This window comes from Dipodomys ordii, unplaced genomic scaffold (assembly GCF_000151885.1).
Source record: "Dipodomys ordii isolate 6190 unplaced genomic scaffold, Dord_2.0 Scaffold220, whole genome shotgun sequence".
NCBI lineage: Eukaryota > Metazoa > Chordata > Mammalia > Rodentia > Heteromyidae > Dipodomys > Dipodomys ordii.
The window spans coordinates 2157364-2167026 of record NW_012267436.1 but is presented as its reverse complement, the minus strand read 5'-3'; the positions used below and the strand labels follow the sequence as shown (position 1 = coordinate 2167026).

General features: G+C 40.3%; 1 protein-coding gene across 1 annotated transcript; it reads right to left on the bottom strand.

Moving 5' to 3' along the window:
- Positions 1-375: 375 nt before the first annotated feature.
- On the bottom strand, positions 376-9178 carry LOC106000495 (uncharacterized protein C2orf78-like). Its single transcript, XM_013035771.1, has 5 exons — positions 9001-9178; positions 3517-4263; positions 2167-2252; positions 1895-1983; positions 376-1846 (listed from the first exon to the last, which is right to left on the bottom strand). The coding sequence occupies exons 1-5, from the start codon at positions 9176-9178 to the stop codon at positions 376-378; spliced, it is 2571 nt and encodes an 856-aa protein (XP_012891225.1).
- Between the last annotated feature and the right edge of the window lie 485 nt (positions 9179-9663).

Here is a 9663-nt window from a genome sequence, read left to right as displayed (position 1 = left end):
TATAATCTCTTTTTCCTTCCTACTCGTGGACTGTGTTAGTTCTGCTGTCAAACCTTTCCCTTACCCTCCCCTGTGACCCACACAATTCAGTTGCTTCTTTCCAATGCAACCTTTGATTCCAACCTCTATCCAAAATCATGCAAAACTTTGGAAATATCAAAGAACACAAATGGCTTCTTCATTGATCTTACACTCAATTCCATTACATTTAATTGTTCAATTTTATTGAGTTTAAGTACATTAAAATAATTTTATTCTATCAAAACTATATATATCAATATATCATAAGTCTATATCAGTGTTTATGTCTTTGTATATAAATATACCTGGGAAAATATCTGGTATTCAATATGGATCCCACAATCGCAGCAGCTATTACATTACATAGCCGTAATACTGAGAAACTTCCATATCTCTTTGCCTCTGAGCAAAAAACTGCAGTTTCCCCAAAGCAGTGTATTGAGCAGCAATTTCACGCTCTTTCTGGGCCCGCCTTTTCATGGCTTCACGCTCTGGCCTCTGCTCCTTGGTGATGGGATTTGATACTACTGGCCCAGGAATATCAGGTTTCCTCCATGGAATTGGTTGGCGGCTGAAGTCTTGGAGTAGATACTGGCTTTGAGGTTTAGGTGGTGACTGGAACTTGGTCCCAGAAGTTGACACAGGCTTCTGCTGCAGAGAAGTGGAAGATGATGTTTTGTAAGGTTCAGGCCTAGCAACGGTTGATTGAGACACACTAGGCTGGGGAGTGGTGGTCAATCCCTGTTTGATTGTTTTGGCTGCAATTGGCTGTGATGTTTTGGTGGAATCTATGAAGCATGTGTTGGCAGTAGCTGGTTGAGATCGGCTGACTGCAGTAGGCTGAGCTGTGTTAGAACAAGGGAGAGCACGGTAAGGTGCAGTGGGTCTCCGGGAGGCCAGAGACTGTGGCCTGCGAGAAACAGGTCGAGCTTGAGGCTTCTCTGGGGCTAGAAAAGGCAAAGGAACCAGCTTGACCTTCCCAGGTGGAGGCAGCTCATCCTGGGTTGGTGATGGACACTGGCTTTCACTCCTATCCCTTTTCTTGACTTGAGTAATTTTAGGGCCTTTGCCCTCATGGGGAATACCCAGCCGGGATTTCACAGCTGGAGTGGACTTGGTTTCTTGTGTGCTGCTGGCATTTCTCAAGGCCTTGGGGGAAGGCAGCTCCTTTTTCTTCTCACTTTTCTTCCCTAGTGCATGGAAAACCTGCACTGACTCCCACATCTGCACGCCTAGGTTGGTTCGAGGCCTTTTGAAGGTCTCTTGGCTAAGCTCAGGGTGACTTCTCTTGTGCTTGGTCTTGGGAATGCTTGTCTTTTCTTCTTTTTTGATTTTGTTCCCTGGCTGCTTGGTTTCATCACATTTCTTGGGGTGGTTCTCCCTGATCCTTTTGGTCTCTTTCTGTGCATGGCTCTTAGTTTTGCTGACCTTGCTGGATGCAGCTTTTGGAGATTTGCTGTCAGAATGCTTGTCTGTGTTCACGGAAGCCTGGTCACTGGATGGGATGGTGCACACAGTCACCTCTTCCTCCAGCAGGAGCTCTGGGGGCTGGCATTCGACTTTGACCTCAGGAGTTCCATCCACACTTTCCAAGGCTTCATGCTTGTTCCTTTGGACTTGACCAGTGGAATGCTTAGTGACCATTGAGTTTTCCTGCAGGAGAATCTCATTGATGGTTTCTGTACTTTTGATGTCAGTTGTAGTAGAAACATTGGATTGTTTGAGATCTGTGAATGAATTGAAAATCTGGTTAAAATGAATGTCTTTGACCATCACAGCAATGTTTCTAAGCCCACCTATTGTTCCAGTTAATTCCATTTGTCCTCTAGACAAAAATTTTCCCAATTGACCCTATCATATGTAGACTACTCACTTGTCTCTAAGGTTACGGTTGACCTGCAGCTGCCAAATGTCAGGGATTTCTATAGAGAGTAATGGGGCATCCTGGCTTTCTATAGTTTTCTGGAAGGCAACCAGAGGCTTTCAAAGCTTCATTTAAATTTCATCCTAATGCTTCTTCTCTGTTTGTGTCTGGATTTGCTTGAGGCAAAGCCTAGGTACTAGGAGAATTTAATACTGGACCTCTTATTGAAATGTCTCCAAGGTCAGGTGACACATGTTTTTCTCAATTACTTCAGCATTTACCTTGAGACTCTCTGCAATTTCTGGCTGATAATGTTTCTGACTTGGAAGTTGCAATTCTAGGAAAGTTTCCATTCCCAGATTAGTTTCTATCAGCCCAAAGTAATCACTGCTGAAATCAGTTCCTGGTAAAGTGAGATGTTCCACCCAACAAATTAAATAGGCATTTTTGATCCCCAAAAAAGATGTCCCTAGGAGATGGTCTTATGATCCATGGACAAAACTCTGAATCAGTATATGGGTTATAGCTACTCTAATTAAAACTGGTGCTAATTAGAAGTAATTATTTCTTTTTTATTTATTTTTTTTTGGGGGGTCTGGTCGTGTGGCCTGAACTCTGGGCCTGGGCACTGTCCCTCAGCTCTTCAGCTCAAGGATAGTGCTCTACCACTTGAGCCACAGCGCCACTTCCAGCTTTTTCTGCTTATGTGGCGCTGAGGAATCGAACCCAGGGCCTCATGCATGCGAGGCAAGTGCTCTACCACTGAGCCACCTTGCCAGCCCCCTTTTTTTTTCCTTTATAAGTTTGTTGTAAGTGAAATAAAAATGAAAGCTATTAGCACTTGGATCAATCCCATGAGAAAAAGTAAATTTATGATTCCTCAAACTTTTATACAACTAACAATTTTTGTCACTCTCCTGTACATATAACGTCTTATATCTCATCATGGAGGGGGGGAGGAATGAGAAAGGAAAGATTTTGTGTGAGTTTGATTTGTGAGTTTCTGTGTGGTGGGGTTTAGGGGAGTATATGTAAGAGAAACAGTGAGTGAATATGTATGTATGAGCTCAATGGTTCTGGGGCTTGATTTCAGAGCCTTTTTGCTTTTTTCAATATTTTTCTTAGGGCTGGTACATTAACATTTCATATAGACCACTAGGGTTGACATTTGTTTGTGAATTGAAGATGCTGAAAAAGATCTCAGTCTCTTGATTAAATAGGCCACAGCATGAGGCACTGGTGCTCAGATCAAAAGTGGTCTTCTTGCCTGCAAAATACAGAGAATGTATGTCTTATGGTCTGTCTCCTTTGGGCAGCATCTCTGAGTATGTGAATGTGTGATTGTGTGTGTATCCCTGTTTGTGTACTGCACTCAGGGGCTGTGCACTCTACCTGAGGTTTTTTGGCTCAAGGGTAGCATTCTACTGTTTGAGGCACAGCTCAAGTGCTCCTCCATTTGAACCATACCCTTAGCCATCTGCTTTATGCCTGAAAATGGAGGTCACCTTTTGAGTGTGGTGGTTGAGGCTCAGGACTTAAACTACATTTGCGAATGCTCTACTATTCAGATGCAGATTGTCCCCTCCTTTTGTATGAAGCTAGTCCTATTCCTCTTTGCTGTCTGTGCTTACCTTGGAAATTGGTTTCTGTGTTAGGTTGAGCAGACACGGAGTAGTAGATTCCAGAAGTGGAGACTGGTGGTAAGACATCTGTAGGCTGGACCTCTTGGAGTGTCATCACTATTTCTGGCTGAGGAGCAAAGAACCCACTCCCTGTGTAGGTCACAGAGCCATATGATTGCAGGCAGGGACCAGGCTCTCCAAATAACAGAGGGCCCATAGTGTTTTGATTATAGTAGTAAACCTGGTTTCTTGGTTGGTAGGGAAGTAATATGCTACTCTCTTGATGTGGAATCTGAGATAATGTCCCCTGAACCAGGCTGCCAGACAGTGATGGATACAGAGGGACTATGGCATTGGCATCCACATATCGTGGTGTCACAGCCATTGAAGGGACTGTGCCCTGGTTGAGAGTCACAGTGAAGTCTCTAAGTTCAGATGACTTCTTTTTAGTGTGTCCTGTGTACTTCCTTTCAAAAGTACTGGGACAAGAGGAGACTGAAGTGCAGCTGTGGTTCTGGCCAGTAACACCTGTCAGCATGGGTGTGCTAGAATGTTGATAAAGATAGGCAGTACCCGTGAGTGGCTGGAAAGAGATGCCAGAGGTGGATGGCAGTGGCCATGTTGAAGTGAAGGCTGGAGTGGAGATTCTGGAGAGGTTGCAGACATTTCCTGCTAGAGAAGTGGCATCGCTCACCACAGGAACAGAGAGCTGTGGTGAGTTTGCAGTTCCAAATAGAGATGGATGTTGGAAATTGTCTGCAAGAAGCAAGAGGGTGATAAAAAATGAATGAGACTGACAAACTCCACTTTACTTGAGGAGCAGTATATTTGAGGCTGGCTATGATCAGAAGCCCTCTAATACCAACACTCATGGACCTATCTATGGTCAGTTTATAAGTCAGAGCCATTTGTTATTCTTCCGATCAAGCTGTGCAACAGAAGACAGCAAGTGGTTCCTGTGTTGTTTTCTGGGTAGAAAGAGGCTTCTTTTCTTTCCTGTCTTTCCCTTAGTCTGCACTTGTATTTGTTCTTAACTATGTCCTAGCATGGAACCATTTTAGATCTCAGATATCTTTAAAGCACTTTTTAGATTATTTCAGGAGTAAGGAAACTGATGGTCAGAGGTCAGCCTGATTGGTTTGAGTACTTCCTTCATATTACTATGAGCACCATGTTACAAAGGATAAGCAGATGAAAAATGCACCACAATCAAGAGAAAGAGAATTTTTATGAACCAGTTGATGTTGTTCACGAGAAAACAATGATCCTGTTTTCATTGTTCTTGTTGTTGTGACACCTGTTATAAGTTGCAGGACACTTAGAGAGTTCATTTAAAACACAGATAATAAGATATGTCAAGTTAGACCTCTTCAGGTCTACCTTCTGACCTGAAGTCACAATACCTACCACAGAGATAACTTTCTCAAGAAATGCTTTTTGCAAGAAAACTGTGAAACTTTCTGAGCTTCTACTTATTCATCAATGACATATTATATATGCAAATAGTCATAATAATGAGTAATGAATAAAAGTCTCATACATGATTGATATGGAGCTAGATATAGTCAGTTCTGAAAAGTTAGACAAAGTAAAAATATGATATATAATTAAATATATAAAGATATTAAAGATAATTTGGATATTATCAAACAATCTCGTTTAGTATATTTACCAGTAAATGAAGTGATGTTATTATATGTGTAATATTAAGCAAATGGACATTTGTCCTTCATTTTAGCCAAAATCTAGCACAGATGTGAAAGTTGGTTTTGAATTAAGTGTGTGTGTGTGTGTGTGTGTGTGTGTGTGTGTCCCTATTTAGAGACTTGCACTCATGGCCTGAGCAATTTTGTTTTTTTGCTCAAGGCTTGCATTGTACCATGTTAGCCACAGTTCTACTTCAGACTTTTCGTGGTTAACTGTAGACAAGGATCCTAAGGACTTTCTTGATCAGAATATCTTTGAACTGCCATGTTCACAGAATATCCTCCTGAGTAGCTAGGATTATAGGTATTAATTGCTGGCACCAGGCTCAGAACTTTTTTTTGAGACAGTTTGTCAGTTAATTGATAAGACTGACAGCAAACTTTCAACCTCAACTTTTCAAGTGGCTAGAATTCCAAGTAGCTTGGAATATAAGGTACCACACTTAGCTCATTTTTGCATGCAATTCAAGTCAGTACATATGTTTCTTCACTTAAGGGTACACCACCCCTATCTCCTATCTCTCATTGACACATCTCTCTTTTCTCATCCTGCCTCAATTGACAATAATAAGTCATTCTCTCCATGAATATAGATAACTTCATTTACTTGACTGTTGCTTTGATTTCTTTCACCAAAGCTTTGTAGTTTTCAGCATACACATCCTACACATATCTTTTGTAATTATTCTAAGTATCTCATAATTTTGATAGTATAAATGGTACTTTTAATTCAAATTTCTAATGTTTATTGAGAATGATTAGTTATTATCTGACCTTTCATCCTGGGAGTAAGGTAACTTACCTTCTTTGGAATTTTTTTGCACCGAGTCATGTCATATAAGCAGTCATAATTGATGTAGACCAGTAATTTTTTTAATGGATAGGAAGCCTAATACCTCTGTATTTCTAGCATGTGGGATGCTGAGGTGAAAGAATCACTCTTGTCAGGACATTAAGATCAGTTTGGGCAACATAGCACAAATGCAAAAAAGAAAAAACTAGAGCAAGAAACAAAACCCAAAATGGTATAAAGGACAGCAAATCACCAAAAGTAAAAGAATCCTATTATTGTAGCCATTCCTATTTCTCTAAATATTACACTCCAATTTAAAGATATTAATTGTACTAGCTAGATATTTTAATTAATATAGTAAAAACAGAAGCACCAAAAATTCTTTGAAAGATTTTGGAAGTTTTCATATTTATTCTGAAAACCTAGTTTCATATTCAATCATGAGAAAAATCATCTTCAACATAAGAAAAATATGACCACCCATAAAAAGTAATCACTATTAGAATTCTATTATGATTATCATGATCATCATTTTCTTTTTTTGCGGGGGGGGGGTCCGGTAGTGAGGCCTGAACTCTGGGCCTGGTAGCTGTCCCTCAGCTCTTCAGCTCAAGGCTAGTGCTCTACCACTTGAGCCATAGTGCCACTTCCGGCTTTTTTTCCTTTTGCTTATGTGGTGCTGAAGAATCAAACCCAAAGCCTCATGCATAGAAGGCGAGCGCTCTACCACTGAGCCACCTTCCCAGCCCCATGATCATCATTTTCTTTACTGGCAATGCAACAAAGACCTTCTTTGTGTGCTATTGCTACTGCGGCTTAAATTCTGGTACTGAATGTTATTTTTCAGATCTGTGTGTGTGTCTGTGTCTGTGTCTATTCAAAGCAACAGCTCTGCTAGTGGAGCCTCAGCTGTACTTCAGACCATTTGGGGTGGTTAATTGAAGATAATAGTTTCAAAGACACTTACTTTTTCAGTCTGGCTTAGAAGTGTGATCCACAGATCTCAGCCCTATAAGTAGCTAGGATCACAGACAGGAGCTACGATGCCAGGCAGAATTAAGCTTAGCCTTTTATATTTTATTTATGTAATGTGATACTGAAGGTGCCTTGCTAGTGCAGTAGGTAGCACATCAGGGTCATAATGTGCTACTGAGCTATAGTCCCATCCCCAAACAGCACTTTAAATATAGAAAACCAAAATGGAAGTCAATATTGTTTTAAATGATGTGTAAAGTATATGGAGTAAAGTAAAGATATGGAGATTAACTTTTGCTTTTTATTCTTTGAAAAGTCTTTCTCTTTGATTTTTGGATCTCAATGCACTGATTTTTAGTATGTTTTGTTTTAGCCAGAAAGTGATTATAACGATAAAATGCATTTTTTATTTGAACTACTACTGATGAAAGGTAGAGTATTTCATATATATTTATATTTATTGTATATTATACACATATATATACATATATATGTATATGTGTGTATATATATATATATATATATATATATGCCTGGCCATTATGACTCTTATCCTAGCTCCTCAGGTACCTGAGGTTTGAGGGCCATGGTTCCAAGCTGCTCCACCCCACAAAGCCTGTGAGACTCTTATTTCCTTTTAAGCAGGAAAACCAGGAAGTAGAGGTGTGGCTCAAGTTGTAGACCACTAGCTATGAGCTAAAAATCTTAGAGACAGCACCAAGGCTTGGAGCATAAACCTCGGTATTCACACACACACACACACACACACACACACACACACACACACCTCCATGAAATTTAAAAATCAGAATGAAAAGTAATGCTGAAATTTATGTTGCACAACCCTCTGTAAGAACCCTTCCTAGAAATATGTTATAAAGAGCCATTTCTACAATACATGTCTAAAATGTTCACATTGGAAACTGTCAAGGCAGGGGCAGCAGCTCACTTCTCTGATCCTAACTACTCGGGAAACAGTCCAGGAGGGTGGCTTGACAGCCTTCTAGGCAGGTTAGTGAAATTTCATCTCAATCACATAACCTCCTGTAGTGGATCGTGGCTGTGGTCACTGGTACAAGGGAGTCATAGGCAGAAGGATCACGGTTCAAGTTGGCCTGAAGTAGAACTCCAAATCCTGTCTGAGAAAATAACAAACAAAGAGGGCTGGGGCATGGCTGGCACCGGTGCTATGCCAGTGCTATGCCCTGAGTTCACAGGTTGAAAAAAGGCACTATCAAACATCATCTGTATTCACAGTCAACTGAACAAAACATCACAAGAATTACAAAACAAGAACCATCTAAAAGTGACTTCTCAAAAACTGCTTTTAATGATTCTCTGTTTTACCCTTAGTTTGCTTTGTGGTCCACTAATGTGTGCTTTGACTAAAACTAACTGCATTTTGCCTTGCTGTGATTAGATTGTACTCTGTTTCTGTGTGTTGATTTTAAAAGGTTTGATCTTCTTCAGCATTCCGTTCTAAACCACCTCTCTTTTCTTAAGAATGCCCCCATGCTCTTCATAGCTGTGGTTCTATCCTATTTCTCATCCTCCTCTTTATCTTTTCTTAACCGCTCCGGTTCCTGGTGAACTTTTCCTTCCAGACCATCTGTCTGGTGCTAGTGTGATCATCCCTCTTCTCTTCCTGTTTTTCTCTGTACCTCATTTGAGCAGAAATATTGAAACACTTAAATGTTATTCTTTGAATACACTAAATTTGAAATACTAAAGTGGAACTAGCTTTTGAAGAACTCTGTTACAGATAAAGTATCTTGGATAGAGTTTTCACCTCATGCAGGTTTCCTTCTCCATTAATTGGTTTAAAATTGACACTCTGAAGAAGTCTATGGCTTCAATCTCCATCCATGATTACCCTTTAAGTAAGCATAGTGTTAAAAATCAAAGTGATCCCAGATTGGCCAATTTATTATCTTCATGTAGCAGACAAAGCAACAGATTTTGTCAGAGAGTAAATTGTGTGGCTAAGTCACATACCAAGAAAACCCTTTTTCTTCTTACCTGACATGTTGAGAGAAGGGGTAATATCAACTGGAGATACAAAGGATGAGGAATGACACTTGAGGATGTGTGGATAGCTGAAGCTAAAGAGCACGAGTGTGTCCAGTAAGGAGCTCACTGGATACTGCTCACTGGGCACTGGGCACTTGCGATGATGCAAATATTTGAAGGATGCCATGGTAACCCCAGGATTCTACTAGGTGGTGATAGGTTTGGTGGGAGAATGATGTCATTAGTTAGGCAGTTGAAAGGTCTGAAGTAGCCAATCACAAGATCAGAATCTGAACCAGAAGAGGGGATTGGGTAGAGAATGGCAGGAGAGCTTTAATAACTCCTGACTGCTTGGTCTTGGATGACCTGAAGTCTACAAATCAGACATACTATCCCCCTTTCCTCTAGGCTCTTAAATGGAAGACATCATCTCAGTGTTCATCACCAATGTTCATTATTAAAGCTATTTATAATTTGTCCATTATATTTCACCTCATAAAATATTATAATTACTTTGTACATATAGTTAATGTGCTTGACAAAGAAAGATCCTTGAGGTTGAAGCCTTACACTTGTTCTAAGATCATTTTGTTGACCCAATTAGTGAACTTACTAGAACTTTCCAATAGCCAAAGAAGAATGAAAGAGCTCTTTTGTTACCTGTTTGAAGAG

Excerpts from the sequence above, each read along its gene's own strand:
- LOC106000495 (XM_013035771.1), bottom strand. The coding sequence starts at position 9,178 with ATGGCATCCTTCAAATATTTGCATCATCGCAAGTGCCCAGTGCCCAGT. Across the intron at positions 1,984-2,166 it reads AAATTGCAGAGAGTCTCAAG|AAAACTATAGAAAGCCAGGA; the intron begins GTAAATGCTGAA and ends GTTGCCTTCCAG. Across the intron at positions 1,847-1,894 it reads AACCGTAACCTTAGAGACAA|AGGACAAATGGAATTAACTG; the intron begins GTGAGTAGTCTA and ends ATTTTTGTCTAG.